This window comes from Saccopteryx bilineata, chromosome 4 (genome assembly GCF_036850765.1).
Source record: "Saccopteryx bilineata isolate mSacBil1 chromosome 4, mSacBil1_pri_phased_curated, whole genome shotgun sequence".
In the NCBI taxonomy this organism is placed as follows: domain Eukaryota; kingdom Metazoa; phylum Chordata; class Mammalia; order Chiroptera; family Emballonuridae; genus Saccopteryx; species Saccopteryx bilineata.
The window spans coordinates 3,998,108-4,016,534 of record NC_089493.1 but is presented as its reverse complement, the minus strand read 5'-3'; the positions used below and the strand labels follow the sequence as shown (position 1 = coordinate 4,016,534).

Sequence of the window (18,427 nt, the reverse complement as noted above, 5' to 3'; positions counted from 1 at the left end):
TTACCTTCACATATGGGTGATTGTGCAAATACGTTGATTTCTTTTGCAGAGAACAAAGACTTTATTTAGCTTTTATTTTTAAAGGAATTCTAGCAAGTAAACCTTCATCTATAAAATTCAGCGTGGTAGCGTCCTCGCCAGATTTCCGTGAGCCACATGCTAGGCCTGCGCACTACAATTGGAACAGTATTTGAAAATGTGGTTTAAAATATATACATAGCCTGACCAGGAGGTGGCGCAGTGGATAGAGCGTCGGACTGGGATGCAGAGGACCCAGGTTCGAGACCCCGAGGTCGCCAGCTTGAGTGCAGACTCATCTGGTTTGAGCAAAGCTCACCAGCTTGGACCCAAGGTCGCTGGCTCAAGCAAGGGGTTACTCGGTCTGCTGAAGGCCCACGGTCAAGGCACATATGAGAAAGCAATCAATGAACAACTAAGGTGTTGCAACACGCAATGAAAAACTAATAATTGATGCTTCTCATCTCTCTCCATTTCTGTCTGTCTGTCCCTGTCTATCCCTCTGACTCACTCTCTGTCTCTGTAAAAAAAAAAAATTAATTAATTAAAATTAAAATATATACATACATACACGTATAGAAGCAGCTGGTAGAGCTGTTTCTAATGCATCTGTAATGCTTTGGTGTACAGATGACATCTTTGTGTAAGGTGAGCGATACCTGTGGAGCAAAGGTCCTTTTAATGTAAGCTTTATGTTAGGAAGGACGCCATGAGATGACTGTGTTACCCAGGGATGCAGTGGGGCCTTTAAGAGGACAGCAGCTCACAAGTCAGAATGTGTCCAGCAGCCACGCTCTGGAGATAGTGTGGCGGGCCTCTGCCCGGCGCTCAGTGGTCCCTGCAGCTCTGACTGGAATGATAATCCAGCACACTTTTCTCGTTGAAGCAGTGCGGCAGACGCAGCTGTGTTGTTTGCCACAGAACTCACTGCCCTCTGTCCTTAGCTTGCAGAAAGCTGGATGGGCTACTCTGGCCCTGGCTATGGCATCCTCAGCCTGGTGGTCTCCGAGAAGTATGTTTGGTGCTTGGACTACAAAGGTGGCCTGTTCTGCAGTGCGTTGCCAGGCGCGGGGCTGCGCTGGCAGAAATTTGAAGATGCCGTCCAGCAGGTGGCAGTCTCACCCTCAGGTTCGTCTGCGCCCTGCTTCCTGCCCCGGGTTACAGCCCAGCAGCTCAGGGTCTCTGCATGCAGCCCATTCAAAAACTTGCCTTTTCCTGGGTGGAGAGCTTTTCTCCAAACCATGTGAATTGCTTTATTTGATGTCAGTTTAATAGTGGAAATGGATGTTAAGTTTGTGTTTTTGGTTTTTTTATTAATTGCAATAGTAACATCGAAATATTTTTGGTAGGCTGTACAGATAGCTTGAATATTGAGGATTTTTTTAGAGATATTAACATACCCATTTTAAAATAAAATGTGGTTCTTTTTCTTAGTATTGCTTTAAAGTAACAACTAAGGAAGATGGCCCTGTGCATGTTAGATATGTTCAGATTATTTTATTTCCTTTTTAGAAATTGTTTTTAAATAAGCTATATATGTGCTCTTTTGGTGAATGGTCCACTCCCTGACTATAAAAAGAAAAAGCCTTCATTCTCTGATGCCATGATCAGGCCTTTTTACTGAGCTGGGAGATGTTTCTCGAATGCAGCACCGCTGGGCAGAAGACCTGCCCATCTGTCCTGTCATGATGTTTGCCCAGGGCATCTGCTGGGGTGAGCAGGTAGAGCAGAAGTGTATACCTGTCTTGGAGTGCCTGGTTTGTCATTAGGACGTTGGAAGGGAACTCAGAACTACTCCTGTGACCTTGGACTGGTCTTCTGTGACTTTACGATGGACTTCCTTTAATTCTCCCTAATCTTTGTCATTATTTAAAATACTAGTTTGTCAGGGTTGCTTGGTTTTATCTCTGGTTGTTTGAAAAATATTTTTCCTTAGAGAATGACCGAGATAATAACCAACACTGGGTCCTGGACATTTGGCTCAGTGGTAGAGCATCGGCCTGGCGTGCGGGAGTTCTGGGTTCGATTCCCGGCCAGGGCACACAGGAGAAGCACCTATCTGCTTCTCTACCCCTCCCCCTCTCCTTCCTCTCTGTCTCTCTCTTCCCCTCCCACAGCCAAGGCTCCATTGGAGCAAAGTTGGCCTGGGCGCTGAGGATGGATCTGTGGCCTTTGCTTCAGGCGCTAGAATGGCTCTGGTTGCAACAGAGCAACGCCCCAGATGGGCAGACATCGCCCCCTGGTGGGCGTGCCGGGTGGATCCTGCTCGGGCACATGCGGGAGTCTGTCTGACTGCCTCCCCATTTCCAATTTCAGGGAAAAAAAAATACAAAACAACAACAACAACAACAAAAAATTAAAATAGCCTTGCCTGTGGTGGTGCAGTGGATAAACCTTTGGCCTGGAATTCCAAGGTTGCCGGTTTGAAACCCTGGGCTTCCCTGGTCGAGGCACATACAGCAAGCAAGCAATGAACAACTAACATGAAGCAACTATGAGTTGTTACTTCCCATTGCATGCTCCCATTTCTCTCCTGTCTGTAAAATCAATAAAGTATTTAAAAAAAATTTTTTTTAAGTAACCAACTCTGTTAGCTGGCATGATATAGCTATGTGTTTTAATTCTTTCTCTGTCATTTACCTTTGGGCTCATCTCCCCAGTCGTTTAGAAACTTTGGTTCTTCCTTGATTGTATTAACTACCTTGTGTTTCCAGACCATGTAGTCCCTCATTGGTCTGTTGAGGACTCTGTCTCCACCAGGTTAGTCTTCTTGGCTGAGGTGGCTCGGGGCCACGTCTTCAGTGAGCGAGCGAGCCCGGGACCATCGGCATTCAGGGAGTGCTGAGGCTGTGGTCGTCTCTGTCTATCTCACTGCCTCTCCTCACTGCGGCCCTCTGCTCCAGCCCTGGGCTCGCCTCATTCCCCGGGAGCTTCTGACCCTTGGGGCCTTGCCTGTGCCACACCCTCCATCACAGAGTGCCCTCCTGTCTCCCCTCCCTCCCTCTCCCTGTCTGCGCTGTTTATCAGAACCCGTTCTGAGTGAAGAAGGCACAGTGCAGCTCCAGGGCTTCCTTTTTAGCATCTTGTCCTTTTACTTGGTCTGGAAGCTTCCCCTCCATTGGAATCCCTGTAGAACTGTCCTCCCATCTCAGGTGACTAATTGTGCCCCATGATGTTCATTTAACTTGGGACTCATCTCAGTAAACCTAAGGGCAGGCCCTGCCTCTGTTAGTGTGACGAGTGCCAGTGAGGTGCCCAGCTCTGTGCTGTGTCGTTGATACATTCTTACCATTTCACTGATGATGAAGTGAGGCTTGGAGACATTGAGGGACATGATACCAGAAGCCACACAGCTGGCAGGTGGTGGCCAAAGGTTCAAACCTGGGTATTGCGGGCTCTCTCCCCAGTGAGAACTGGAGCAGAGCGGGGTGTCTTAGAAATCTCCCTCCCTGCAGCACCCAGAATGGAGTTTTTGTCCGCATAATTCTGACCAGAGTTATTTGCACAGGAGCCCTTCTCTGGAAGATTGAACAGAAGTCTAACCGAGCTTTTGCTTGTGGCAAAGTGACCATCAAGGGCAAGCGGCACTGGTACGAGGCGCTGCCCCAGGCCGTCTTTGTGGCGCTGAGCGATGACACTGCCTGGGTCATCAGGACGAACGGAGACCTGTACCTGCAGACAGGTAACAGTGGGCGGCATGCAGGTGCCGGTGGGTCTGCTGTGATTGCTTCGTTAGAACAGTCGCAATGACTAAGAGGCTAAAAAACAATTTAAATTAATACACTTCTAGAAAGACAGTACTTTCCTTTAGAATGTATTAGCAGTTTTCTACTACGGATTCAGATTCAACCCAGGACAGATTTAGGGCAAGAATGAACAGGAGTATTTAGTGAAGTACAGAAACAGTCTTACTCTCCATATGGTAACCACTGTGTCACTTTTCCTGCAGTGTCAGAGCTGAGAGGAAAGAGTAATAGATGACACTACAACCCTTTCCCCTGCAGTCCTGGCTGGATTTCTCAGTTTCTCAGCCAGGTCACAGTCCTGCCTCTCTAACGTGTTTACATGTGGGTCAGGAAAAAAAACAATGAGAAATCATTTGCTCTGAATTGCTGTTCAACTTGTCCTAGGAAACTTCCCTGAGGGAACCTTTAACTGCTGGAACAGACACAGTGGGACTGTTTATTAAAAATAAACTAGGGAGAGTCAGTGTTTCTGTGCTGTCAGCAAAATGGGATATGAGCTTCCCAAAGCAATGCTATGCATCAGGGTCTGCAAAGGATTGTGGGGCCCATTGGATTTATGTAGAGATCAATCTTCTAACCCTTTAATATTGCTGATGCTGAGGGAATGTTTTAATCTCTATTATGAATGTCAGGGCTGATTCCCTGAGGTTCAAGGCCCTCGCCCGTCTGCCTCTCCCTCAGCTGTGGGAGGGCTGGGGCATCCCAGAAGCTCTGCCTGAGCCCTGGTGGGCAGCCTCGCCACCCCCTGGGCTGCAGGCTGGCCCTGGTCTCTCCAGATCAGTTCTTATGTCTCCCTTCAAGTGGAAATAGCTCTGGGGGATTTGGGTTTTGTTTCTGGTGGGAAAACAGGGTGCTCTGGCTTAGGGTAAGGGCCAGGTGCCCTCCTAACTGGCAGTGCCTTAAGAATCACCGGGGGCCCTGACCAGTTGGCTCAGTGGTAGAGCGTCGGCCTGGCGTGCAAGGGGTCCCGGGTTTGATTCCCGGCCAGGGCACACAGGAGAAGCGCCCATCTACTTCTCCACCCCTCCCCCTCTCCTTCCTCTCTGTCTCTTTCTTCCCCTCCCGCAGCGAGACTCCATTGGAGCAAAGATGGCCCGGGCGCTGGGGATGGCTCCTTGGCCTCTGCCCCAGGCGCTAGAGTGGCTCTGGTCGCAATAGAGCGACGCCCCGGAGGGGCAGAGCATCGCCCCCTGGTGGGCAGAGCGTCGCCCCCTGGTGGGCGTGCCGGGTGGATCCCGGTCGGGCGCATGCAGGAGTCTGTCTGACTATCTCCCCGTTTCCAGCTTTGGAAAAATACAAAAATAAAAATAAAAATAAAAATAAAAAAAGGAGAAAGAAAAGAAAGAAAAAAGAATCACGGGGCAGTGGTTGACTAGTGTATGTTGGCTAGCTTATTTTTCCTTTTTTATTGAAGTGATTGGGGTGACATTGGTTAATAAAATTATACAGGTTTCAGGTGTACAATTCTGTAACACATCAACTTGTATTGTGGGTCACGTCTCCTTTTATCAGCATTTATCCCCCCATACCCTCCCTCTTCAATCCACCCACCACCTTGCCTTCTGATAGTCGACTAGACCTTTTTAAAAAGTACTATTACAGAAGAATATAGTAAAATACCAAAGAGAAAAACAAGTAAACTGAATAAAAATGAAATGTGAAATCCTGACTGTGTGTCTTTGGGGGCTTCCTGTCCACCTCCCTGGCAGGTCTCAGTGTGGATCGCCCCTGTGCCAGAGCCGTCAGGGTCGACTGTCCATACCCCCTGTCCCAGGTGACCACCAGAAACAGCGTGGTGTGGGTGCTGACGGAGCAGAGAGCCCTCCTGTACCGGGAGGGCGTGAGCAGCTTCTGTCCTGAAGGGGAGCAGTGGAAGTGTGACATTGTCAGGTAATGGGGACACCCTCAGCGTCTTCTTTGTCCCACCCTGTTCTTCATCAGCTGGACTCCCCTTAAGGACCTGGGGGCACCTTCCTGTGGCAGAACTGGTTCCCTGAAGGCTTTTGTGGTAATGCTGTTCTCTGCAGTTGCTGGAGCCAGTTTAGGCAGCCTGACCTTGGGGATGCTCTCTATCTGCCTCTGACCAGCAGGCTGGACATTGGGCCAGAGCTTAGCTTTTCTAAATGCTGCCAACCTCCTTTGTAACCTCGAGCATGACGCAGTCGCAGGTCTCTTGTGACAGTCTGCTCAGAACTAACTGCCCAGGGTCGGGTAGTTCCTCAGGTGGTTAGGGACAGAGAGTTCTCTTTATCATCATCCTAGCAGTCGCCACTGATCTCTGAATTGTACTGTGTTTGGGCACATTATACCGTTCAAAACTTTAATTGCAGAATTACTGTAAAATCATTTTGCTAATGTGAAATTATTAATAGTCTTTAAAAAAATTACATTCGGCTGTTAGTTTGCGTTTAGTCACCCAGGAAACTTGGGCAAAGACCCTTTCGTGAGCCAGATTTGCTGGTTGGGTGTGCAGAGGTGACGGAGCCACGGCCCCGCCCTCATGGAGCCCCAGTCTGAGGAGCCACGTAAACTGATCGGGGCGCTTAGTGTAGACGGTCCGGGCCCAGGCGTGAGCATGCAGCGCTGAGGGCGCCGTGGCTCCACTGCAAATGCGGGCAAGCACTTTGCAGAGTGGACCCGCAACTGAGCGTTGGCAGCTGGGGGGGGGGGCGGCACCAGTGGGGGAGAGCATTGCCCAGCGAGAGAGCAGCGTCTGCCCAGCTGGAGCTGCCCAGCACAGCCCAGCACACTGGGAGAAGGGCGCGGTGAGGTGACGCCCCAGGCCTGTATTCCTTCTGTGCCTGCTCACCTTTTCTTAGGCTCTTTCTCCTAAGAGGCTTCCCTCTCGTTCTGGGTCTTCATTATGTCTTTCAGAAGCTGCGATACATTGAGCAATTTATGTTTCGTAGTAATTTAATTTAAAACTCAGTCTTCCTTTCCTGGACCTTGTGGATGGGGTGTTTCTTCCCCCATGCAGAGCTCCCCCACCCCCGGCACGTTCCTGCTGCCAGCAGTCCTAGACCCACGGGGGCCTCAACCTTGGGTGCTGACTCCAGTGTCCTCCTGTTTTCAGTGAAAGGCAAGCTCTAGAACCTGTCTGTATAACTCTCGGGGACCAGCAGACCCTGTGGGCCCTGGACATCCACGGAAACCTGTGGTTCCGAACTGGCATCGTTTCCAAGAAGCCCCAAGGAGATGATGACCACTGGTGGCAAGTAGGTGTGCCGCTCCAGGGCAGCGTGCGAGGGGTCTCCTGGGGTTGGGAGTTCTGCTCCCCTTTTATACTGCTTCTCTTTTCCTTAAAGAGGTGGGGAGGCCCTGGCTGGGGGGCTAAAGGGATAGAGCATTGCTGATGCACCGAGGTCAAGGGTTCGATCCCTGGTCAGGGCACATATGAGAAACAACCAGTGAGTGCACAACTAAATGGAACGAGTTGATGCTTCTCTATGTCTCTCTTGCTCAAATCAATGGAAAAATTAGAGAGATGGGAGAGGTGGGATTAAACTAACAGTATTAATTTTTCTTTTCTTTTTTCTCCTTTTCCAAGTAAGAGGAGGGGAGCTAGAAAGACAGACTCCCGCATGTGCCCGGCTGGGGATACATCTGGCAGCCCTCATCTGGGGCTGATGCTTTGCCCATCTGGGGCCGGTGTGCTTGAACCAATCAAGCCATGGCTATGGGAGGAAAAGAGAGACAGAGCTAGAAGGGGGAAGGGTGGAAGAGCAATGGTCACTTCTCCTATGTGTCCTGACTGGGAATTGAACCTAGGCATTCACATGCTGGCTGATGCTCTACCTCTGAGCCAACCAGCCAGGGCCAACAGTATTCACTTTTAGTGTTTGATGAGTTCGACTTTGCTGTATTCCAGCATATTAGAAACTTCAAGAACTTCTCATCTTAGGAATTAACTCATAAAGCTTTCTTTGCTTAAGTATACAAACTTTGTTTACTTATTTAGATGTTCTTTAGAAATCTATTTTTTGTTAAATAAACTCATGGCTTCCATTCAAAGACCTAATTCTGAACAAATGTGCTAAGAAAAAGGACTAGACAATATGTTTAGGGGAAAAAACCCAGAATTAAAATTCATCTATCTCTGCTTGTTCAAAAGGCCTCCAAAGTAAGTGGTATTTCAACAAAGAAAGGAGAATTTTTCTGTATGATCCCCGGAAAGGAAGGGCTTTGGGAAATAGAAGGGTATAATCAAACCACCTTTTCATGACTTGGTATAAGCCAGAGTGGCGAGAATGTGTTGTCAAAGGAGTGCCCCCTTGTCCCTCTGTGGCGCCCATGCCACAGGAGCTCCCCGGTCTCCACGGTGGCGGGGAGGGTGGCACTCGGCAGCTGTGAACTCTGCGGTGTCTCCTCGGTGTTATGTCTCTGTTGCTTCAGGCTTCACTGTCACCTCAGACTGGCCTTGTTGCTTGTAGGTCTCTTAGGAGAGACTGGAAAAAGAAGGTTTGTTAGTTTTGGGGAGGGGGATTGTTGTTTTTTTGTTTGTTTGTTTGTTTACAGAGAGAGAGGGATAGATAGGGACAGACAGGAACGGAGAGAGATGAGAAGCATCAATCATCAGTTTTTTGTTGTGACACCTTAGTTGTTCATTGATTGCTTTCTCATATGTGCCTTGACCCTGGGCCTTCAGCAGGCTAAGTAACCCCTTGCTCAAGCCAGCGACTTTGGGTCCAAGCTGGTGAGCTTTGCTCAAACCAGATGAGCCTGCACTCAAGCTGGTGACCTCAGGATCTTGAACCTGGGCCCTCCGCATCCCAGTCCAACACTATCCACTGCGCCACCGCCTGGTCAAGCAGTGTGTTAGCTTTTTGATGAATATGTGTATGTGTACATATGTCTCTAATATGCCAGGTACTACTCAAAAAACTTATGCAAATGACTTCAGAATATCTTCTCTGTGCTTGTTACCGTACTCTATGGTTTTATACACACACCTGCTGCTGTGTGTATGTGTACTCAGTTCTGTTTTTAACTAGCCTAAAGAAAACTGGAGGCCCTGGCCGGTTGGCTCAGCGGTAGAGCGTCGGCCTGGCGTGCGGAGGACCCGGGTTCGATTTCCGGCCGGGGCACATAGGAGAAGCGCCCATTTGCTTCTCCACCCCCCCCTTCCTCTCTGTCTCTCTCTTCCCCTCCCGCAGCCAAGGCTCCATTGAAACAAAGATGGCCTGGGCGCTGGGGATGGCTGCTTGGCCTCTGCCCCAGGCGCTAGAGTGGCTCTGGTCGCGGCAGAGCAACACCCCAGAGGGGCAGAGCATCACCCCCTGGTGGGCAGAGCGTAGCCCCTGGTGGGCGTGCTGGGTGGATCCCGGTCGGGCGCATGCAGGAATCTGTCTGTCTCGCCCCGTTTCCAGCTTCAGAAAAATACAAAAAAAAGAAAAAAAGAAAGAAAGAAAACTGGATAGCATTTGTCATAATACTCAGAACATTATCTTTAGAGAAATGTAATCGACAGAATCATCTTTGAGGTATTTGAAAGAAATTATTTTAATTACTATAAGATTGATTCATTGTAGCACAAGAGCCAGCCTTATGTTTGGCTATTAAACGTTTCTTTTTTCTTTTTTTCTTTTTACAAAGACAGAGAGAGGGATAGATAGGGACAGACAGGAACATAGAGAGATGAGAAGCATCAATCATCAGTTTTTCGTTGTGACCCTAGTTGTTCATTGATTGCTTTCTCATATGTGCCTTGACCGTGGGGCTACAGCAGACCAAGTAACCCCTTGCTCAAGCCAGCAACCTCTGGGTCTTGAACCTGGGTCCTCCGCATCCCAGTCCAATGCTCTATCCACTGTGCCACCGCCTGGTCAGGCTAAACATTTCTTTATATAAATTTGCATCCTGCTTATCTGCAAATTTTGGACACTGAGACTGAGTCTGTCACAGACTTCAGTGTGGCTTTGGCAATACACACACATCGGCAGAGGAGCAGTGAGAGCAGCTGGCATGTGCTGAGCCCGGCATCCTGCGGGGTCCAGAGTGACAAACGGGTTCCGGGCTCTGCAGTGGGGCTTTGGGGTCCCGACATGGTAAAACCTCTGCTTAAAATTCAGTTGTAGCAGCAGCTCACACAGAAAAGAGCAGTGTTTGCACACAGTACTGATTTTACGTGAATTTCCCTTTTGTTTTTGTGTTTTGTAAACTGAGGTCCCTATAATAAAGGACGTCTCTTTTACTTAACACTTCATTGTGCATGATGACCTGGGCATGTGGCCAGCACAAGGCTGTCCTAGGAATAGGCAGTGACATCCCCTATGATCATACCCAGCAGGGCAGAAGTATGTGTGAAAGTCAGAGGGACCAGAGTTTGGCCTGCCCTTTAGAAAGAACTGGGAAGGGTCTCCTCAGAGGTGGTGCCCTGGAGAAGTATCAGCCAGGACCGCTAGAGAAGCGAGGAACTCGGCAGCTGAGCCGGGGTACCCGCTATGGTCCAGGATGGTCCTGATTTAAGGTGGTGGCCTGGCATAGCTATTAACATTCCTGGTTTAGAGCATAAATGACTTCTAAGACCTTTTTTATCTTTTTTTTTCCGAGAGAGAGAGAGAGACAGGAAGTTGTTCATTGATTGATTCTCATATGTGCCTTGAGTAAAGGCTCAAGCTGAGCCAGCAACCCCTCCACTCAAGCTGGTGACCTTGGGGTTTCAAACCTGGGACCTCAGTATTTCAGGTCGATGCTCTATCCACTGTGCCACCACCGGTTAGGCGCTTCTAATACCTTTTAAATCCATATTATGATTCTAAGTATTGAACACTGTTATCCGTAGGAAATACCTAATTTTTATTTTTTTAAATTTTTTAAATTTCTTTTTTGTGACAGAGTGAGAAAAAGGGACAGACAGGTAGGTATGGAGAGAGATGAGAAGTATCAATTCTTCATTGTGGCATCTTAGTTGTTCATTGATTGATTTTTCATATGTTACCTTGACGTGGGGGGCTACAGCAGAGTGAGTGACCCTTGCTCAAGGCAACGACCTTGAGCTTCAAGCCAGTGACCTTTGGGCTCAAGCCAGTGACCATGAGTTCATGTCTATGATCCCAAGCTCAAGCCAGTGACCCCACGCTCAAGCTGGTAAGCCTGTGCTCAAGCCAGCAACCTCGAGGTTTCGGACCTGGGTCCTCTGCGTCCCAGTCCAATGCTCTATCCAGTGCACCACTGCCTGGTCAGGCAGGAAATACCTAAATTTAAAAGCAAAATAAGCCTGCCTGACCAGGCGGTGGCGCAGTGGATAGAGCGTCGGACTGGGATGCAGAGGACCCAGGTTTAGACCCCGAGGTCGCCAGCTTGAGCTCATCTGGTTTGAGCAAAAGCCCACCAGCTTGAACCCAAGGTCGCTGGCTCCAGCAAGGGGTTGCTTGGTCTGCTGAAGGCCCGCAGTCAGGGCACATATGAGAAAGCAATAAATGAGCAACTAAGGTGTTGCAACGCGCAATGAAAAACTGATAATTGATGCTTCTCATCTCTCTCCGTTCCTGTCTGTCTGTCCCTGTCTATCCCTCTCTCTGACTCACTCTCTGTCTCTGTAAAAAAAAATGAATAAATAAATAAAACAAAACAAAGAAAACAAAAAAAACACGACTTTCCCATGGACTTTAAAAAAAAAAAAAAAAAAAGGCAAAATAAGCCTGACCAGGTGGTGGCGCAGTGGATAGAGCGTGGGACTGGGATGCGGAGGACCCAGGTTCGAGTCTCTGAGGTTGCCAGCTTGAGCGCAGGCTCATCTGGTTTGAGCAAAAAAAAGCTCACCAGCTTCGACCCAAGGTTGCTGGCTTGAGCAAGGGGTTACTCGGTCTGCTGAAGGCCACGGTCAAGGCACATATGAGAAAGCAATCAATGAACAACTAAGGTGTCGCAACAAAAAACTGATGATTGATGCTTCTCATCTCTCTCCATTCCTGTCTGTCCCTATCTATCCCTCTCTTTGACTCTCTCTCTGTTCCTGTTAAAAAAAAAAGGCAAAATAATTCTCTTTGTCTAGAACCAACAACTCAGGGGTATAAGGGGGTGATGATGTTCAATCACATGCTTGTTTATAACAGATCCATGTAATATAAAAGTATCAAAAAAAGGTGAACATTTTCTTCCATCTCTTTAAATCCAGGCTTCAGTGGTGATTACACTTAGCAGTTTGGTGGTATCCTGCTAGACATTTCTCGGGCCTCACAGTAACATGCACATCCACGTGTGTTTGGGTGTTCGGTGGACTTGGACTAGAACCTTGCTCTCAGGCAGGGGGCACACAGAGGCGCTGTAACCGACCTGACAGCTGCTGTCTGCCCATGTCCCCTCCAGGTGAGCGTCACAGACTACGTGGTGTTCGACCAGTGCAGCTTATTCCAGACCATAATGCACGCCACGCAGTCGGTGGCTACAGCGGCCCAAGTGCCCGTGGAAAAGGTGGCGGACAGGCTGCGCATGGCGTTTTGGTCACAGCAGCTTCAGTGCCAGCCAAGCCTTCTAGGGGTCAACAGCAGCGGCGTCTGGATCTCTTCAGGCAAGAATGAATTCCACGTCGCCAAAGGAAGTCTCATCGGTGGGTGAATGACTTCGAGTTTCACCCTGGCTTAATGGGCAGCTCCACTTTTCCAGCCAGCATTTGAAGGACAGCTGCAAGCTGTCACCTGAGAAGACAGCTTAGTGCCGGTGGAAGGAGTGTTTGTAACGGAGCAATCCCTGTGCTTTGTGTCCATTCTGTCTTAGTTTGCCGTTGCTGCAAATTGGAGCCAGTGCCTGGGTGGTGTGTGATCAGTTTCCACTGGGAACCTATTATGATATAAAGCAAATGGAACTCAGTTTTATGTTAATAAATTCACATTGAAATGAAAGAAATCCACCCAAACCTGAAGAGCCCAGGAAGAGAGAGTAATAGCCCATTTTCTAGAGGGAAGATTGCCATGCTGGTGACAATGCAAGGCCCCAGACAGATTTGTGAATGCAGGGCAAGTCCACATGCACCAGTTGGGCCTCCCTGCTGTGATGAGCCCTGCTCTGTGGATTCTCCATCCCTCCTTCCCCTTGGTGGCCTTCCCTAGTCATGGGCAAGACTGGCTCTGTTTGTTGGTGACCACAGAGCATCAAGGGGCCAGCTCTCACAGTGCTGACTTGGGCCTCCCAACTTCAGGACACTCTAGAACTAGCTGCCAAGTTCTCAGCACCTGTGGCAGTCTAGAACTAATGCTCTGACGTGTGGGGTTTGTTTCTTCTTTCTTTAACACGCCTTCTATTTCTTCTTTCTAGGCACTTACTGGAACAACGTTGTTCCCCGTGGAACAGCTTCTGCAACAAAATGGGCCTTCGTGTTGGCCTCTGCTGCTCCCACAAAAGAAGGTCGGTGGGGAAACACGGTGCATGGCTCGGCAGTGGCACGGTTAAAACTGTGCTCTGCCTGTGGCCTAGTTGGGGCGAGGGTGTGACTGTGGACCTCAGAGACATAGGTGGGGGGTCACAGGCAAGTAGCCCTTGTTGGATGAGCTGAGGGCCCCTGAAGCTAGACAGACCAACCAGGAGAGATGGACACAGAGCAGGGAAGCTGGTGAGTCTATAGTCAGAGCGTCCTGAAGGAGGGCGACACAGGGTAGCCACTAGGTCCGGCAGCAGGTGACTTCCAGCAATGTGTCCCGGTGCCAGAGCACAGCCGCCAGGGGCACCCAGCTTCTTTGGGTGTTTTCCTGTTACCTCTTGTGAATCCTGTCACCTCCCAGCAGCCTCTTTGCGCCTGGTTTACACTCGCTGGCTGGCCTCAGTCCCATAGACATGCCCTGTCAGTGCGGACCTTCCCTGCAAGGGCAGGCCTCCTCCCTCCGGGGAGAACTCAGCCCTTCCAGAACATGAGGCCTGGAGCCAGGAGTGGCTGGCAGCCCCCAGTGGGCTCGGGGCTGAGCAGTCCGATTGCCCCACCAGGAGGGAGCTGAATGCCATGCAGTCTGTGGCTCGGGACACGGTCAGTTCACGCATTAGTACCACCAGGAAGTGGGTAGCATGGTCAGAGCAGTAAGCTGCTTTCTCACCAGGTCACAGTTCTGAGATCAGTAAGCTGTGAACACCGCGAGTTCCTGAGTTTGGCACGGGTTCACTGGCAGCAGAACCTGACCTGAACGGCCGAGGGCTGCTGCCTGCCGCTGACTGCGATGGCACACGCTCGGCTGCGGCAGTGTGTGCATGCGTCATGGGTCTTCCTGGCTCCCTGCAGCTGGGACTTAAACCTGGGGCATACCATTGCCACCAGTTTTCAAAATCCAAAGAAAACTTGAGCTCAAAGCATACCTGTATGTAAGTTTTAGATAATATTTTAGATAGTTTATTGTGACCAAGGTGTTAACTTCTCTGAGGGTTATTGGCATTTTAAGCTGAATGTATTAAATCTGAGTACTCTAAACCTGGTGGGAGATGGGAAGAGAGGCTTTCCGGGCTTCTGAGCCCCCTCCAGCAGCCGCCCCGCCCCGCCGCACAGGCCCGCCCAGCCCACTGCAACAGAGCGGGCAAGTGCCGTGCCTCTGGTTCTGAGCTCCTGCCGACCCCACCCCACCCCCAGAGCGCTGGTGAGACACCAAGTGAGAGACCCCCGGCCCGTCGTCCACGTCCCAGGTCAGAGCCGGAGGCCAACACGGGAGCCTTCATAAGACCTCATCAGCCCTGCTTTCCTTCACTTCTTTAAACCATCTCGGGCTTGTTTCTTACTAAGTGGCCGGCTCGTCCTCTGACTCTATAGAACTTCTGTCACACAGTGGTGAGTGTGGGAGTGTCAGCTGCGCAAAGGCACAGGCTGCCTGGTGCTTTCGTCAGTAACACGCGTGACCCTTTTCTGCAGGAAGCTCCCTGTGGCTGTGCCAGGGCAGCAAGGACCTGTGCACTGTCAGCGCCCAGCACGCTCAGTCCCGGCCGTCCACGGTGCAGCTGCCTCCCGACGCCGAGATGAGGGCCTACGCCGCCTGCCAAGATGCCCTGTGGGCGCTGGACAGCCTGGGCCAGATGTTCATCAGGACGCTGTCCAAGAGTTGCCCCACTGGCATGCACTGGACACGGCTGGACCTCTCCCAGCTAGGTAGGCCGTCCGTGCGTGTGGCTGCCGTCAAGCCCCGTTCAAATATGACCACTGACAAGTTCTCAGGGCCCCGGGTTAGCTCGCCTAAGTTCTTGTACGGCATCTTATAAGTGGCTGGCTTTCAGGAGGCCAGTGAGCCACTCTTGCAAATTGAATGGGCTTCCTAATTTTGTAGGAACTTTACTTCCCCACCTTGGTTTGCAGGGTTCTCAGAACCTGGCTAGGGCACAGACTCGAGTAATCCCGTGTGCTGCTGCCTCTGCCAGTCTGTCTGCATGTGGCCACTGCTTCCTGCCCTTTACCTCTGGAAGAAGGGGCATGTCCTGCGCCAGGATCGGCGACCCATTCACCTGCTCTCTGCGGCTAAGTGCTCAGCACAGAACAGCTGCTCAGCCAGCGAGGGTCCATTGTCAGTTGGACTGGAGAGGTGCTGTGTATTTCCTAACTGCTCTTCTCCAAGTCTCCCCCGAGGGTCACAGGGCAGGCCAAGGAGCGTGGTGCATCTATAAACAGTCCATTCATGGTCCAAGAGATCAGATGATAGAACAAGCCCACAACATTAGGTTATTCTCTGGGCAAATCTTTGCTTGAAGGGCAGCTTAGATGTGGCTCATCTAAGGTGTGCTCTAAAGGTGTGGCACATCTAAGGCTCCAAAGCATCCACGTGAGCCTTAGAAGCACTGTGTTAAATGGTTTCTCGTATTGGTAAACTAAGAGTATTTCTTCTGTTTGTACAAGTGTTTGATGTCTGAGAATTCAACCACATGTATTCATACACACTAAAAGGCGGGGGGAGAGAAACAAGAAGGGAGCAAAGAGACTGTATTGTCTGCCTCCCTCCCGCTGCCATTAAGTTGGTCTCAGCCCCTGTGGCTCCTACCGGGAGCTGTGCAGAGAAATCTTCACTGTGTTGTCAGCACGGCCCCTGCCTGGTACTCTCGTCAGTGACACGCGTGACCCTTAGCTTAACTGAACATCATGTAGCTTAACTAGAAAAACCAGGCTGGTTCCCAGCTAGACAGGCAGGCTCTGTGCAGAGCTGGGCGCTTTCCTGGTCGTTTTGATTGATTGTGCTTTTGGCTTCAGACACTCTTTTGAACCTAATCCCAGTACCAGGGCCAGTCGCCTTTCAGCTTCTGAGAGCATTGCAAGCTGTCGTCACTGACGGGCTGAGCAGACGAGGCCGCGCTGGCCGTGGGCCTCCTGCCTGCCCTGGGAAGCCTTTCATTGGTTCCAGGCCTGCTGGCCCAACCTGCTCCTGCAGCCCCAGCCAGACCATCTTGGGAGATCCAGAAGCCAGGGCATGGTTTGTGTCTTCCCCACTCCCGAGAGTTTGGGGGTGCACGTGCGGTGGCACAGTCTGGGTCAGAAGCAGAGCTGTCACCCGCCCCTGCCCTTCCAAGGCTCTCAGCAGAGGCCGTCAGTCTGCAGTGGGTGCACAGTGTGTGGGTGCTGTGCTGGCAGGCTGGAGCAGGGCATGTCTTAGAGGTGCTTGTGGGCTTCACTGCCATGGTGGCCATTTTTTCTGGGGAGAAACTCAGCTTTAGGGGGTGGAGTCTCCGTGTGAGAGTGGGAGGAAGCTGGAACAAGGCCCCCGAGTCCAGGATGTGCTTAGCCGTCTAAAAGCACATGCCGTAGGCGCCTGCTGTGGGCACGCTGCAGGAAAGGAGGAACCAAGGCCCACCCGGCCTCGTTCCTGCAAAATCATTATTAGCAAATCAGGTCAGGATCTGGCCAATCCTCAAATGGGTCACGCAGACAACAGGTAGCAGCAGGTGGCCAGGTCAAAGAGCAGGGCTTAAAGCAGAGGCAGTGCTGGCTTTGCCCAGAGCCCGGCCCGGGGCTAGCTGCGGGCTTCCCTTCAAACCTCGATTCCTCACCTTTTTTATTTCCCATTGATTTGAGAGAGATAGACAAGTGAAGGGAGATAGAACCACGACTCATTGTTCCACTTAGTTATGCTCTCATTGATTGCTTCTCCTGACCGGGGATCAAACCGGAGACTTCAGTGTACCAAGAAGACGCTCTATCCACTGAGCCATCTGGCCAGGGCCGTAATTCCTCTCCTTTCAATGGGAACGTCAGTACCCACCCCAGAGAAATGGTGTGAGTAAGCATCCTATGTAAATGTGAGCTGTCTTGTGCAGATGTGACACGCCCTCGCGGGGTCACTCACAAACTATCATTAGCTGCACAGTGCCTCTGGCTGGGGGGGTGCCCTGTGGGTTCTCTGGTGTGCGGGATGGGGTGGCAGTTCCAGGAAGCACTGTCTGGCTTCGTCTTTATCCTGCCCTGAGCTCAAGGTTCTGTTGATCTATCTGGGTGACTAGCTGATGCTGAAATGGTGGATAAATGCATTTCCCCATTTTCTGAACTTTCTGGGGGAATGCAACAAGTCCAAAGTTACAGGTTCTGTGTTAGGACCGGGAGGTGGTGGGCAAGGTGCAGTGGGAGGGGTGCTGGCCTTTCTCTGTGCCTGGTGGGGGCGGTGACAGGCAGGCAGGGCCACTAGTGTTCTGTTAGTGGCTTCTTTCTAGGTACGGTCTGTATAGCCTGTAGGACCAAGAGGTGAGCCAGATTTTTAAATTATTATTTAAACTGGGGGAGGGTGCAGACTTTGAGTTCAGGTGGCACTCCCTGCCCAGAACCCCACTGTCCGTGCCATGGCAGGCTGGCATCAGGCAGCACGCACCAGCAGTAGCCAGCAGAGTGCAGTAACGCTCACAGGGCTGCGTCACATTGCTGGGCTTGACTGGCCTGCTTCGTTGCTCGTTGGAAAGTTGGCGGTGGCAGGTGGTCACAGCCGTGGAAGAGAGCGCAGCCTGTTCAGGGGCCGACTGCAGTGAGGATTTTGTTCAGCATCAGACTTCTCTTTCCCGGTCGTACTTCTCCTGACTTCACTCCTCTGCTCCCACTGAACGCTGCGGGAGCAGGCTGACTCCACTCTGGAGCAGGCTTCTCCCCCCCCCTGCCCCCCATGCAGTCAGGGCTTCTCTTCCACCTCCCCGGGAGGTCTCCGGGGCTCTCGTCCTGGCTTCCCTTCCCCCTTCCGGCAGCGGAGCCCTCACTCTGTACCCGCCCTGCCACAGTAACCCCGGGCACCAGCTGTGCCAGCCTCCCTAGAGCCCAGCTCCAGTGGTGTGCCCTCAGCGTTCAGTGGCTCCATGTTCCCCATGAAGCAGATTCCAGGCTCCAGGTGGTACCCAGGGCCCTCATAGCTTGGCCCAGCCCACCTTTCCTGGGCACTGCTTTCCCCTTCCTCCTGGGGCATGCGACGTCCTCCCTGCCCTTTCCTGTCTTCGGCTCTTCTTCCTGCAGACCTCAGCCAAGACTGTCCCTCCCCTCAACTCTCTGCAGACAGTATCTTCGTCAGGACACCTTGCCCACTGTGTCCCCTGAGCATTGTGGCCCTGCTCTGTCTCTGATCATTTCAGCGTGAGTCATGAGGTTTCTACACATGGAGGGTGGGGTCCCTGCAGGCAGGAACCACATCCGTGGCCACATCCAGCCCATGAGGAAACTAAACACAGGGAAAGTTGTCTTCATGTGTGACTCCATTTCTAAGTAATTCTGGGATGTGAATTTTATTCCTTCTTACTGATGACCA

General features: G+C 51.1%; 1 protein-coding gene across 2 annotated transcripts in view; it reads left to right on the top strand.

Moving 5' to 3' along the window:
* Nucleotides 1-18,427, top strand: part of TECPR2 (tectonin beta-propeller repeat containing 2) — a 100,419-nt gene that overhangs the window by 48,510 nt on the left and 33,482 nt on the right. For both annotated transcript variants that reach the window (XM_066278197.1, XM_066278196.1), the window contains exons 10-16: nt 963-1,146; nt 3,527-3,700; nt 5,474-5,654; nt 6,838-6,979; nt 12,072-12,312; nt 13,017-13,106; nt 14,587-14,820. In XM_066278197.1, the coding sequence (XP_066134294.1) occupies nt 963-1,146; nt 3,527-3,700; nt 5,474-5,654; nt 6,838-6,979; nt 12,072-12,312; nt 13,017-13,106; nt 14,587-14,820 (1,246 nt within the window). The remainder of the gene's footprint in view (nt 1-962; nt 1,147-3,526; nt 3,701-5,473; nt 5,655-6,837; nt 6,980-12,071; nt 12,313-13,016; nt 13,107-14,586; nt 14,821-18,427) is intronic.